Source organism: Conger conger, chromosome 16 (genome assembly GCF_963514075.1).
Source record: "Conger conger chromosome 16, fConCon1.1, whole genome shotgun sequence".
Lineage (NCBI taxonomy): Eukaryota > Metazoa > Chordata > Actinopteri > Anguilliformes > Congridae > Conger > Conger conger.
Window position 1 is genome coordinate 20,598,953 of NC_083775.1, and position 15,529 is coordinate 20,614,481.

A 15,529-nucleotide genomic window follows, 5' to 3' on the forward strand; every position below is an offset into this window, starting at 1 on the left:
CAGTGGGGGCCTTGCAGCATTTCACATGGCTGTCGCAGATCGGTCCTAAACCCCACCTTCAAACATAGAGAAGAGCTGAAGCCATCTCCAGCTGTCTGTCTTTTTGACTGCGCGCCAACATGCTTGGCATGACTGGGCCACAATCTTGGCTATCAATTTAATTACAACGTACAGTTCTTTCACTTCAAGCAACGACACTGCTGTCAATGAAATACTGTACCCCGCAGCGGTAAAGCTCAGCGGGCTGTAATTCAGTGACAAACCCAGCATTCCGCTGGTGTGATGAGAGCACGCTCGGTGCTGGCGATGGAGCGGATGTAGCCGAGACGGGAACGGCCTGTAGAAACATGAAGGCATTCCCCGTTACCTGTAATTACCGTGTTTGTCAGCAGGGCAGGGGGTGGGCCACATCAACATGTAAACAGCTTGTTGTACAGAATGTTATGTAAACATTCATAAAGCAATTTAACAGTTTTATATAAAAAAAATAACTGACAGGGAGTTCTTGGACAGTCATGATATTGGCTACTGTGATAAGTAACATTTGCTATATTGTGCAGTTGTATCAACTGAATATTTGCTCGGATTAAATAATACAACTTCCGAATTTTTCACTGCAAAATGGAAACATTTTTTATTTCCTTTAAAACATATAATGTTCCTTAAGCTCGAAGAACTGCAATATTCGAGCATTCATATACCTTATATAAATATATCAACAAACACGACATAGATATAACATCAAGCACACATAGATACACATATTCCTGCTGGCATCAACCACCCGATGAGATCATCTAAAACTATTTGTCATCTAAGAGTATGAGCTTTTAAAAAAAGTAATAAAAGGAATTTGAAAAATTTATTTTAGCATTTAACATTTTTTAAAATTTTACCCTGATTTCTCCTAACAAGTCGTGTGTCAGAAACGTGTGTAATGTCAGGTCACTGCATATTTTCGGCTTTAGTCCACCACTTAACCCTTGTGTTATCCTCATATGTCACATGTTCTCCATGTCTCATAAAGTCACTAAATTTTAAGAACCTTCATCAATAATTTGATGTATAACTGTTTTCCCACGTTACAATCCATTTCTTCAGTATACACCACTCGTTTTTACTACAAAGTACGCATTGCGATTGATTTCTTTGCTGTAACAGATGTGTGGTGCTTAACTTTGCATAACTTCCAATTTCATAACTGCAGGGTTAAAAAAAGACTGAAACAAGACAATCTTTGTACCCTGATGGTCTACCACTTATATAAAAACATGAAAAAGGGCCATTGTGAACTTTTTCTAATGGTAGGATCACTCCAGGAAACATCAACAAATGTAATTCTGAGGGTTTTCCCGCTGATAAACGAGGGATAGTGTCATTTTGACCCCAAGGGCAACAGGGGGGTTAAGCTCACAGCCATTCAGTCAGAGGAAGACTCTCTTAATCTTCGGGCTGTTTACGTTTGGCCCCACAGGGTTTCTGGTCACAGAGCTGGCCCTGGCCGGCTGGATTTGGTAACACACTGGAACCCTGTCTTAACAGGCAGCCCCATAAATTATTTCTCAAACAGGTTTCCTGCTTAGTTGCTATTTGAGTCTATGACCTGATGCAACCCCGGGAATGAACAGTATGCAATGGGTGTGTGTAATTATCAAGGACTGGAATAGCTTTCTTTCCAATTGTGTATACAGCACTCCTGTGGGAGCAGCTTAATGCTTACTATCTTATTACCCTGGTTTATCTGTCATATTTCTGTCGGTTTCTTCTGTTAATGACAGTAAAGCTCCCATACAAGGCCACTTCATTAACATGAAAATGAATTGGCACTAACTAATGTAGTTCTTAACATGAATTAATGACGTACAAATACATTAACAGAGCTGTACATATCAGCTTCTCAGTAGTAGTTAGATAACGCTATACATTTCATGCCAATTCATGGAACCTTATTGTAAAGTGTTCCCATTTAGCTCACTGTTCAGAACTGACTGCTAGATTGGTCCTCTGTAGGCTTGTAGGACTCAGGGGAGCTGTCCTTCAGGTGTCTCCATAGGCGGAATTTCTTGTGGTGTAGGGTGATCTCAGGGGTTGGGATAGAGGGCAGTACCTTGGAAACCATCTTCTTGAAAGCGGACGTCCTGGCCGTGAAGAGGATGAAGATCTGTAGGCCCTTCAGCAACCACAGTAAGAGGGAGTTTTACACTGTGAGTGCCTCTGGAAGCCATTATTAAAGCCACAACACTGGAAAAATGGGTGCTCCATGGAATAATGAATCAGGCACTCCATTAGAGTTGCTCTGCACTCTTCTTGCGTGACGCTCATTTGTGTTCTCATAGTTCTTATCAGTGTTCTACAATGTGACATGGGAAATGCAAATCATGAGCACATCCCGCAAAGCCACAGAGTCATTGCACAAACCCATTTCTTGGGTCACAGAGCTACAGTACGTACCTGGGTGGTGGTAAACACAGAGCTACAGTACGTAGCTGGGAGGAGGTAAACACAGAGCTACAGTACATACCTGGGTGGAGGTAAAGACGCAGAACACGACGCTGAAGATGTAGTTTTGGGTCTCATTGCCTATCATCAGCAGATACCCCAGGATCCAGGACAGCCCCAATATTACACTCAGAGAAAAACTGCTCAGTACCTTCTTCATGGGTGACTTTACCCTTGTGCTGGAGAAATGGAAAGCAGACATTAAAGACACCTATAAATCCCGCAGTTATTACATACAGCAATGTACTGTATCTCTGTATTATGTAGTGTATTATGTCGTCTGAGTACCTTTCCCTGTAATATACACAGACTTTATATCTCCTCCTATACATTATATAACCTGTATACTGCCTATTTAAGTCTTTAAGAACCCTCTCTGTGCAACCTCAACAATGTATTCCTCAGTCACCTTTTTAACTTTGGGTCTTTCCTGCAGGTCACGACCATGAAATACATAGTAATCACACTATTATAAAGCAACAACAGAGCCACAGGAAGCAGGAACCCCCAAAACATGGGCTTCTCCAAGTCACATTTCTTCTCTCGGTCCAGGGCAGCCAGCCAACAGCTGAAACAACATCCATTCATATACAAATATTATTGCATTTTTATAACAGTTTATCTTAAAGCTAGCTTTTGTGCATGAAGTATTGACATTGGGTATTGAGGTCAACTGCTGGACAAATGGAATCTATATATATTAGGTATGCTTCGAAACCAGTGATAGGTACACACAATTTATTATTTTAAAACTTTATCAAAATGAAAAGTAGAATTGAAACATATTTAACAGTAAATAGTTTACACTGGTTCAGTCAAACCGATCCATGGTTAAGAGTTTCATTCATTTCTAAAATTTTGGCATGAAACCATTTGTAGGATGAATAGAATCTGCTTAACAGTTCTCCTGGTACCATATGTTCTTTGTAGGTAAACATGTTGATATTTATTTGCGTTAGCCAGCGTGTCATTCTGTGTTCAGCTATAGGAATATGTTCAAAGTAGCTTGCACAAACTAAACCAGTGATTGTTTATTAATAAATCATCAGGTTTTCACCTCATCTGAATCTATTTTTCAACTTCACAAATAAGTATATATAGCCGGTTATAAGAACTCTATAGAGCCGGTGTGTGTAGCATGAATACTTCAGAGCCCCTGAGCCTGAGTCAGAGCTACATGTAGGCACAAGTCTCAACAGCCTTTGAAGTTTCTAGCAACAGATTCTAAGTCCCAAGACCTCTCAGTACTGAGATCAATAACGCAGGACCTCTCAGTAATGAAATCAATAACGCAGGACCTCTCAGTATTGAGATCAATAACGCAGGACCTCTCAGTATTGAGATCAATAACGCAGGATCTCTCAGTATTGAGATCAATAACGCAGGACCTCTCAGTATTGAGATCAATAACGCAGGACCGCTGACAGATTCAAGCAATAGAGTCCAAGTCATAAGACCCATGAGCACCAACCGCGATGGCAAAGACATGAGCTAAAAACCAGTCCTCAGCCCTGCGAGATATAGCCTGAGGGGGCCAGGCGTGGGTGCTGAGATACGGGCGAGATGTAGCCTGAGGGGGCGGGGCGTGGATGCTGAGATACGGGCGAGATGTAGCCTGAGGGGGCGGGGCGTGGATGCTGAGATACGGGCGAGATGTAGCCTGAGGGGGCGGGGCGTGGGTGCTGAGATACGGGCGAGATGTAGCCTGAGGGAGCCAGCCGTGGGTGCTGAGATACGGGCGAGATGTAGCCTGAGGGGGCGGGGCGTGGGTGCTGAGATACGGGCGAGATGTAGCCTGAGGGGGCGGGGCGTGGGTGCTGAGATACGGGCGAGATGTAGCCTGAGGGGGCGGGGCGTGGGTGCTGAGATACGGGCGAGATGTAGCCTGAGGGGGCGGGGCGTGGGTGCTGAGATACGGGCGAGATGTAGCCTGAGGGAGCCAGCCGTGGGTGCTGAGATGCAGGCATGCCGCGCAGCACCAAAGCAGACAGGTCATGTGTCCAGGCTTCCCGTGTTAGCCTGCTCTTACTAACAACATTTCCTCAACATTTTTTCCTTCCTGTCACAAAATTTTAATCCTTGCAGCTTCAATACCATTCATTTAATATAAGAAATTTCTGAACTTAAGTGACAGATTTGTTGGATTCTGGATTCGTTGGTTTATTTCAATAAGGTATTCATACTTTTATATACAGTACTACATTGTAATGTGCTCATTTTGGATATAGTATATATAAACTGTATTTCTCTCAGCAGAAAATAGCTGTGACCAGTTGCACCCGACCCGGTTATCAACATTTTTTTTAAATCTAATATTTATTTTATATTTCTTGAGTTATCAGATTAAGTTTGTTCACACTGAACAAACATTAATCTGAAAAGGATACGCCTAAACTGTACATTTGCGAATATAGTTTGTACTGTCTGTGATTGCGTGAATATAGGCTGTTTTGAGCACATTGTAAATGGCTGCTTTACTGTACTGTACTGTACTGTACTTTACTGTATGACAGCACTCACAATTCCTCCTGCCGATAGCCAAGGGGGTGCTGAGGTCTGTATGTGACTCCCAGTGTCACAGCTACAATCACTGCTGGGAGACCTAGGGAAGAGACCACACACATAAATCACCCAAAACCCCCATACCGTAGATACATTCTGAAATACATAAACAACATGAAGGGCTAGTATTACTGAATACTAAATAATGTCACTGCAGTGGACAGGGTTATGAATATTATGCATTGTATGTTGCACTGACCGCATGAATATTAATGAAGGCAGGGCTGCCCAACCCTGTTCCAGGAGATCTACTCACCTATAGGTTTTCACTCCGACCCTAACAAAGCCCACCTCACTCAACAGCCAGTGATCTCATCAAGCTGCCAATTAGCAGAATTGAAAACATACACGACAGTAGGTCTCCAGGAACTGGATTGGGCGGCCCTGAATGAAGGGATGATGTCATACCCCAGCCAGTCACCAGGGCGGCGATGGTGAACGGGCGGGCGCGCCTTAAGAGGGGACGGTGGATCATGAGGAAGATCTGCGTGGCGTAGAGCGCGTTCCAGGTAAAGGTGGCCAGCAGGAAGAACTGCAGCAGAGCAGTGACGGCCGTGCAACCCCCGCGGTCCCGCTCCGGATGCTCGTCAGAAAGGAGGAGCACGTTGTCCTTTTCCGGGGTGGGCGCTGCGTTGTTCACCCCGAACAGGAAGAGGAGGTAGACCGCCAGGAGGGACGAACAGATGCTCACCAAGAGCAGGGTGGCGTTGGCCTTACGCGACTTCCTGAGGACAGCATCAGCACAGCTGCCATCAGTCAACCTCTCTCAGCTGGTTAATACACACTTTGTTGGGTATTTATTAGACTATACCAAACCATGTAATGCGTGGTTGTAATGCGTGGTTATTAGCATTACTGTCACCTTCCTGTCAGCTTCGACCATTAATAATGCATTTCTGCCCGCAGAACTGCTGCTCACTGGATGTGTTTTGTTTTTCGCACAATTCTCTGCAAACTCGGGAGACTGTCCCAGGAGATTAGCAGTTTCTGAGATACTCAAACCATCCATTACATTACATTACATTAATGGCATTTGGCTGACGCTCTTATCCAGAGTGACGTACAGTTGATTAGACTAAGACAATCCTCCCCTGGAGCAATGCAGGGTAAAGGGACTTACTCAAGGGCCCAACGGCTGTGCGGATCTTATCGTGGCTACACCGGGGATTAAACCATCCACCTTGTGGGTCCCAGACATGTACCTTAACCACTACAGGCCGCCTGGCACCAATAATCATTCCATGGCCAAAGTCACTTAGATCACATTTCTTCCCCATTCTGACATTTGTTCTGAACAACAGCTGAACCTCTTGACCATGTCTGCATGCTTTTATTAATTTAGTTGCTGGCACATGATTGGCTGATTAAATATTTGCATTGACAACCTGGTGTACAGGTCCACCTAACAAATTGTTCACTGAGTGTATCTCACAGTCAGTCAATCAGTCAATCAGCCAGCAAATATACCATTCCCTCACCAAATCAATAATTCTCAGCCAGTTATCACAGTCAAACAATTAATCAGTCAATAGAATGATAAAGACATGCAGATTAGGCTAGGGGGGGGGCATTAATGGGGCATTGCTGCAAAACAGCATGTGTGTTCAGTCAACCTATCCTGTATAGATAAAGGTTAATAAAGAAATAAATCCATCATTCACTCTAGACATACAATCTATCAATTTCAAAATCAGCAAATCAATCACTCAATCTATTTTGAATAGCAGAATTTACCCTGCATTGCTCTGGGGGGGATTGTCCCCTGCTGAGTCTAATCAACTGTAAGCCTCAACTAAATAAGTTATTGTTATTATGATTTTCAAACTAACACAATGAATACCCCATTTTGGTTTGCACTGTAATATTCAGTAACGTAATATCAGGGCCCAGCTACCTGGTGAGGATATGGAATATTATGGTTATGCTGACACCAGTGATAGACAGAGAACATCCCAGGATGCTGATCCAGCTCAGCTCAGCAGCGTAGCGATACTTATTCCTGAAAGACTGCAGAGAAAACATTACTGAACACAGCAACTGCCCAAGCAGAGCAGAGTACATGACACCTTTTTTCCGGGAGATGTGGAACAGGCAATAAAGTTTAAAAGAGGTTCTTATACCGTCTCACTTAACTGCTGCATTCTATAGTAATGACGATTTTTCACTGATCTCAAACAAAGTTTGATCGGGAATGTGGCTCACCTATTAGGCATATATGTAACAAACAACCTAGCAAACAGCAAATAGCTACTAGTTGCAGCATATAGTATATTTTATAATATATGTTTCAACATATATGGCATTTACAAGTTAATATATCTCCACCTCATTCCGGCCCAAGTGATGATCGATTTGAGATTGACGCATGTCGCTCCAGAGGAGGCAATAAAAGAGCGGAGGAAACCAGTGGAGGAAGTGCTCTGTCTCACCATCAGCACTGCAAAGTTAGTGGTGTGGTTGCAGGTACAGCCCAGACCTCCGTTGGACTTCCTGTCCTTCCAGCATCCCTGTGTGCTCCAGTCCTGCACGGTGTAGTTCCAGAACACGCAGGCGAAGTCATGGAGCACGGCGTCGGACAGCCTCTGAGACCGAGCGACAGCGACACGCTTCAGTCACGGACCGACGAACTCACACGGCTGCAGTGCACGCGTTAACCTTCACATACGCTGCACCAGCAGCTGCACACGGCACATTCAGAGCGAGCTTACACGCAGGCCCAGTAAAACGGCCTTCTAATGGTCAAGAGAGGAATAGCAGCAAGAAACACCTTCAAACCACAACACTGTTTATCCCTCCCCCTTCTCTGCAACGCGTCGACGTTGAAACGCCATTGGCTGCGGCAATTAGAACCCATTTTCAGCTTGATGTCGTACATTGCTTTTTTACCAGTTTTTGTCTCATCTTACTTAGCTAAGAAAGATGGCAAGGTGTGGAGTGGTATCCAAACAAGGAATGGCAGAGGAATGTCTTACTGTGGCTTTGAAGCGCATTTCTACCAGACCAAGCTCTCTGTCTTCCATAGAGGCGGAGATCACCCGCCTGGTGGTGTCCCTGGGGGCACGGAAGTTCACCGACCGGAAAAACTGGTCATTCTGATAGAGCACAAAACCCACTGGTCCATTCTTTTTACCTGAGTGATGGAGAGAGAGAGAGAGAGAGGGAAGAGAGAGAGAGAGAGATCTCAGAGGTTGGGACTGCTGCAAGTTCCTGTGATTTCAACTCTGATCTATCGTATAATTTCCTCAGTTAATCATCCTCTTACAAACAAATGGTCAAACGGTCTACCGGTATCCCCCTTGCATTTCAAACAGAATATTTTCACCCGGATGTAATGATTTGGTTTGATATGAGGAGTGCTGGGTGCTCAGGGGGGGCCTGGTGTTGAGAGGGCAGTCGCAGGAGCCTCTCCACTCCCACCTGGCTGAAGACCGAGGAATATCTGCACATCCGCACGCACTGTGCCGTTGTCGTTGAGCTGGGTGGCACTGGAGTTGACACTAATTCTTTGGGCCACAAATTGCCCAGACATTCCTGAGAGGAAGAGAAGAAGAGGCCCGTGGATCCCAAAGCTCTCACAGAGCTGTGTACAAAATGGCATACTTCACATATGGGTACATCATTGCCAGGCTTGGTGTGTAAATATGGCCAAAAAAGGCTACAGCTGTTCATATTACAGGTATAGTTGAAAGATCATCATTTTTTATTTGAACCAAATGAATGCTTGAAAGGCCGGAGCTGGCTTGTAAATGACTACATCACTGCAAATGCAACACCGTCCTCCTTCCACAACTTTTCCTAAATATGCGGGCTTAAAACAACAGCATTTTTTTAATTCAAAAAATATTACTTGATTTTCTTCACAGAAATCAGCCAAAGGTACTGTGATGTAATGAAACCGTAAAATGGTGATGCCAGATTGTTAAAAAGACTCTCCGCTAACGAGAACATCAGCTTAGATGCTTATCACCCTCTTATTTGCAAAGCAGGGCAATGAAACCCCAGCTTGCCCCTCGCCACTATCACAGTTTATAACCCTGAGCTTGCCACAGACTCAGCCAATAAAAGGCATATTCTAACAATCCTCGTTATTCACTTGTCTATGGCAAAACATGTTCCAATATAAGAACAAAAATAAACGATTCAGAAGTTGCATGAATAAAAAAATGAATATGCAGATGTTTTGGATTTGGATTTGGGTGCATCTGTCTGCAGCTTTTTGAAAACTCAGACATAAAACTCAGAAAACTCAAATATAAAGTAGTTTTAGGTTGGCCCTTGACTTAGAAATTGAGATATTCAGTGCTATAAAACTATAAAACTATAAACTATAAAACTATAAAAACATAAGGCGTTGTAATTTCCTTGTATTGTAGTGTACACTGTATGTGCATACTCTGACATACATTTGTTCCAATGCAAATTCATGAATGGTACAAGCCTCTTCTTTAATTTTAGTCTTGCACCATGTGTGTGCAGAAAATAGTTTTTGAGATATTGACACGTTTGTATAACTAGTACAAAATAGGTGGAAACTGCCCTCAATTCAAACCCGTTAAATGTTCCTTCTAGGAGTAGAAGTTAGGAACTCCAAATCTTGGTGCAAGAAATCATCAGCGCATCCTTTGCGGAAGTATTTTTTCTGAACCTGACATATAAATGATCAACCTGTGGATCCACCTTTCCCCATCTGGTATATCTGTAACTGACGTGGTTTTGAGCTGACGTTTTAAGGAGCAAGGACATTTCATTTGCCTAGTGGGTCTGCTTGTAGCCTGCAAACATTTAAACTTTATATAATGCATTTCGGAAATACTTACACACTAAGGTGACATAAGCAGACCACCAGAAGTGTATGAGTATTGTGGTTTGTGCTGATTGAGCTGGAGATAGATGAAGTGTCTGTTGTGGGGGACTGATACTCACCAGCCTGTGCTATAAACTCCACACCTTTGGAGTCCGTTTCCAGCCCTCTTACCGACTGTACCACCAGGTTGGGCTGTACCAACAGGGACATGTTTCCCTTCTGACGCAAGGAGAAGTTCTCCAGTTGGTTTGTTAGACTGAGAAGAAACACACAACTATGGATGGCAACATTTTCTAACAATTTTCCAACACACTAAATTATTTTATATTATTATTTTCACTTGGATCTGAAGGCACTAACATACTTTACTCTGTGTGTGTGTGTGTGTGTGTGTGTGTGTGTGTGTGTGTGTGTGTGTGTGTGTGCGTGCGTGTGTGTGTGTGTGTGTGTGTGTGTGTGTGTGGTGTGTGTGTGCAGCCGTGGATGGTCATTTAACACACACGAAGGCGGCATGGCTGAGGCAGTAAGAGCAGTCGTCTGGCAGTCGGAGGGTTGCCAGTTCGATCCCCCGCCCGGGCTGTGTCAAAGTGTCCCTGAGCAAGTTGTACAGCGCTTTGGATAAAGGTGCCATATAAATGCCTACCATTTACAAAGTTTGTGTAATATTCCAGATGCCGCAGGTCACATGGTGTTTAAGTGGCAGCTGGGCATGTCTACCTGTGCACTTTTACCTGTTTGTAGCGTTGCTGCCCACGGAGCCCTCGTCAGTGAAATTGGCACTGAGAAGCTGGCTGACAGTGGCCACTGCAGCAACCGCAACTCCCTTCAGTGAACAAAAATTCAGTTTACAGCTCAGCGGGCAACTCTGTTTCCTCAGAAAGAAACGTACACTTCATAGGTTTCACCCAAGAATTTATCACTAGAGAGACTGTGTGGACTACAGCTTTCATCACTGAATCTAAGGAGCACCCATTATGCAACTGTTCAGCAAAGCTAAAATCGAACATTCGGTGTAAAGTTGAGGATCTCGGCTCCAACGAATGTGTTTGGAAGGGGACTGGGAGGTTGGGGGTTACCACAGCAGTATAGGTTATGAGAGCAACATGGTTGTGTGTGTTTGGGGGGAATTGTGGAGTAGAAAAGGGAGGTTGCTGGGGAAGTATGAGGTTGGAGCAGGGAGCTGGGAGCTGGAAACCTCGTCAGGGTTGGATCCCAGGAGCCGAGTGACGATCTCTGCCGCGGTGGTGATGTTGTCTGGTGTAAGTTGTTGGGGTTGAGAGGTCAGAATCTGTACGTTGGTAGCAACTTCCATAGAATTCCCAGTGGGCTATTCCAACAGAGAGAACAATAGCGGGAATGTACAATTCAATAAATCCACCTGGATGTGCTACAGTACATCTACAGTAGTACCTCCATCCTTTCCCATGATGCATCCACCCTTCGCTGTGCCGTTTTTGGAATGAAACCAAATTTCAATGGAAAGCGCTTGTGGTCAAATTAACATTTGTTACATTTTGAGTCATTCTAACTACTGCCCATCATGCAGAAGAAAGTGAAAAACATGTAGCCCCTTGTTTAGAGTCCTCACAGTAAGGCATATGGTCTATGGTCCGGCCTTCCACCATGGGAGCACCTGGATACTCACATTCAGGAGGTCATTCAGAGTCAGGCTACAGTTCACCCTCTGCACCGGACCAAAGACAGGCGAGCTACTGTTGTCCAAACATTGCACCGACGCCTTGGGAATGCCCTCTGAGAAGAGTGAAGCCAATCGGCAATGTCAATCATGTGACCAGAAACAGTCTGCAGTGATAGCTGATAAAACATTGACCAGAGGCAACAGGCAAAACTGGTGCCGGAAAAGAAAAACATTGACACTGAAATAAGAGCGTAAAGCTGTGTGAAATACTATAAAATCCATCCCATAAGTCATGGAGATGCGTGGGCCTGGTGATGTCTAAACTGGCTTTCATTTGGCTGCTCATCGGCACCTTCAATGATGTCCTAAGCACTTGGGATAGGCAGAAGACCAGAGACCTGCTCATCTACAATGGATCTGCGTCAACCCTACTTTGCATTAGTGGCAGCACTGCTTTATGGCAAGCCCTTTCTAATCCCCTGCCATGTTCCTGAGTATTAGACCAATAAAAGGACACAGTCAGTACATACCATTGGGTGTTCCTTTAGGACAGCGCTGAGCCGAGTAAGCAAACCAGCCAACGACCGTCTTGTTGAAATTCAAACCATCTATAATGGTTGCCTTGCAGAAATTTGCTTTGAGAAAACAAAAAAATCTATTTTAATATTTTAGCAAAATCCTAAAATTTAACTTTGTAATGAAATATGAATATGCATATGTATAGTATACTCTTATTTATTGGTCTTCACATGTACACTTTACATGTTTTTTCCATGTCTGTATGAGGTTATGTTTCTTATGTGTGTCAGTGTGTGTCTGTGTGTGAGTATTTCCATATGAGTACGAGTAAGCATGCATGCATAGAAGTGCCTGCATGTGTGCGCACATACATAAGTGTGGGTGAGTGTGAGCATGTGCATGCCTGTGTTCAGGTGCATTATATTATTAGTTACTCAGCTGACACTTTTAAGTGACTTACAGTTTATTAGACTAAGCAGGGGCCAATCCCACCTGGAGCAATGTGGGGTTAAGGGCCTTGCTAAAGGGCACAATAGCACTGTTCTTATTGTGGCTACACTGGGGCTTGAACCACCAACCTGTCAGGTCCCAGTCAAGCACCTTAGCCACTAGACCATAAGCAGCCCAGGTGCATGTTCATAATTGAGTGTGTGAGCACAAGGACATACTGTACATATGCATTTGTGTGCGTTGTATGCAAGCTCACGGTTTTGGCAGAACTGTCCGGCCCATTCATCCGGACAGAGGCACACTCTGTTCTCCTCCACTCCATTGACACAGTCAGTGGTGGTTAGGCTAGTAGTTGGGAAATTGGTGGTTGAGGTATCCGGGATAGCGGTGGTTGAGCGATACGGGATAGCGATGGTTGAGCGATACGGGATAGCGGTGGTTGAGCCATACGGGATAGTGGTGGTTGAGATATCCGGGATATCAGTGGTGGAGGTATCCGGGATAGCGGTGGTGGAGGTATCAGGGATAGCGGTGGTGGAGGTATCCGGGATAGCGGTGGTGGAGGTATCAGGGATAGCGGTGGTGGAGGTATCCGGGATAGCGGTGGTGGAGGTATCAGGGATAGCGGTGGTGGAGTTATATGGGATAGCGGTGGTGGAGTTATACGGGATAGCGGTGGTGGAGGTATACGGGATAGCGGTGGTGGAGTTATATGGGATAGCGGTGGTGGAGTTATACGGAATAGCGGTGGTGGAGGTATACGGAATAGCGGTGGTGGAGTTATACGGAATAGTGGTGGTGGAGTTATACGGGATAGCGGTGGTTGAGCGATACGGGATAGCGGTGGTTGAGCGATACGGGATAGTGGTGGTGGAGTTATACGGGATAGCGGTGGTGGAGTTATACGGGATAGCGGTGGTGGAGTTATACGGGATAGCTGTGGTGGAGTTATACGGGATAGCGGTGGTGGAGTTATACAGGATAGCGGTGGTGGAGGTATACGGAATAGCGGTGGTGGAGTTATACGGAATAGTGGTGGTGGAGTTATACGGGATAGCGGTGGTGGAGTTATACGGGATAACGGTGGTGGAGGTATACGGGACAGCGGTGGTGGAGTTATATGGGATAGCGGTGGTGGAGTTATACGGGATAGCGGTGGTGGAGGTATACGGGATAGCGGTGGTGGAGTTATATGGGATAGCGGTGGTGGAGTTATACGGAATAGCGGTGGTGGAGTTATACGGGATAGCGGTGGTGGAGTTATACGGGATAGCGGTGGTGGAGGTATACGGGATAGCGGTGGTGGAGTTATATGGGATAGCGGTGGTGGAGTTATACGGAATAGCGGTGGTGGAGTTATACGGGATAGCGGTGGTGGAGTTATACGGGATAGCGGTGGTGGAGGTATACGGGATAGCGGTGGTGGAGTTATATGGGATAGCGGTGGTGGAGTTATACGGAATAGCGGTGGTGGAGGTATACGGAATAGCGGTGGTGGAGTTATACGGAATAGTGGTGGTGGAGTTATACGGGATAGCGGTGGTTGAGCGATACGGGATAGCGGTGGTTGAGCGATACGGGATAGTGGTGGTGGAGTTATACGGGATAGCGGTGGTGGAGTTATACGGGATAGCGGTGGTGGAGTTATACGGGATAGCTGTGGTGGAGTTATACGGGATAGCGGTGGTGGAGTTATACAGGATAGCGGTGGTGGAGTTATACGGGATAGCGGTGGTGGAGTTATACGGGATAGCTGTGGTGGAGGTATACGGGATAGCGGTGGTGGAATTATACGGGATAGCAGTGGTGGAATTATACGGGATAGCGGTGGTGGAGTTATATGGGATAGCGGTGGTGGAGTTATACAGGATAGCGGTGGTGGAGTTATACGGGATAGCGGTGGTGGAGGTATCCGGGATAGCGGTGGTGGAGGTATCCGGGATCGCGGTGGTTGAGTTATCCGAGAAACCAGTGATTAGAGTAAATTGGGTAGCAGGGTTTAGGGTACCTGAGATAGAAGGGGTATTATCTGGGCCAGTGGTGGCTACATTATCTGGGATAGTGATGGTCAGGGTAGTAGTTGGGAAGGAGGTGGTTGGGAAATCTATGGTTGAGCTATCCGGGAAAGTGGTGGTTGTGTTATCCGGGATAGCGGTGGTTGAGTTATCCGGGATAGCAGTGGTTGAGCTATCTGGGAAAGTGGTGGTTGAGGGGTCCGGGAAAGTGGTAATTAGAGTAATTGGGGTACTGCTTAGGCTTAATGAGTTTGTGATTACGTTACCACCAATGATGCCAATTGTTCTGTCTGGGTTAGTACTGGCATCACTGCTGGAGAAAGCGGTGTTAGTACTGCCAGGGGGTAGAGTGATCCCTTGGGTCTCTGAAACTGTGGAGATAAAAAAAAGGAATACAGTGGCAGTAAAGAGAGAACAATGTACGCATGTCACTGTCAGGGAATCCCCACTGCCACCACACAGGGGAACCAGAGGGTCCAAAGGTCATGTTCACAAAGGTACCTTCACAGGCCCTTACACAAAATGGCACTTACAGTATAGAGCATTTGTACATATAGGACCTTATTGAGGCTTATATTCACATAGACACATTCACATAGACCCTTAGATACATATGACCTCACATAGGCCCTTACACGAATATGACCTCATAGAAGCCCTTACATCAGTGATCTGGGTGATATTGCCTGCCACATTTATACATTAACCCACATAATTTTCCTAAAAAAGGTGGGGGTCCATCAATCTGAAATCAAATAGGGTGTCATCAGGCAAAGAGGAAAACAGCCAGTGAGATGGACTTTCGGGCAGGCTGGGGGTGAGGGGAATAAGGTAGGAAGGTGTTTTTTACAGAGCTTTTGTGCATCTCTTCCACCAGAGGGCGACTGGTATTAGATCAAGGTTTGTTTTTGTTTTGAAAGTTGGTTCTTCTAACCTTATGGTATGTGTTGTATTGCAAGTTGCTCATTACTTATATCAGTATTTCTGCCAGGTTTGCATCACCATAAATGTTTATGGCCATGAATAACAATAAACTTTATT

At 45.2% G+C, this 15,529-nt stretch overlaps 1 protein-coding gene across 1 annotated transcript; it reads right to left on the reverse strand.

The window, feature by feature from the left end:
• Positions 1-667: 667 nt before the first annotated feature.
• Positions 668-12,798, reverse strand: adgrg7.1 (adhesion G protein-coupled receptor G7, tandem duplicate 1). The gene is made up of 15 exons (XM_061224958.1): positions 12,730-12,798; positions 12,035-12,139; positions 11,511-11,617; positions 11,061-11,192; positions 10,597-10,688; positions 9,985-10,121; positions 8,479-8,592; positions 8,034-8,191; positions 7,491-7,643; positions 6,956-7,068; positions 5,470-5,786; positions 5,020-5,101; positions 2,909-3,067; positions 2,522-2,678; positions 668-2,170 (listed from the first exon to the last, which is right to left on the reverse strand). Exons 4-15 carry the CDS (start codon positions 11,175-11,177, stop codon positions 1,979-1,981), a joined length of 1,791 nt encoding a protein of 596 aa, XP_061080942.1. The 5' UTR covers positions 11,178-11,192; positions 11,511-11,617; positions 12,035-12,139; positions 12,730-12,798; the 3' UTR covers positions 668-1,978.
• Between the last annotated feature and the right edge of the window lie 2,731 nt (positions 12,799-15,529).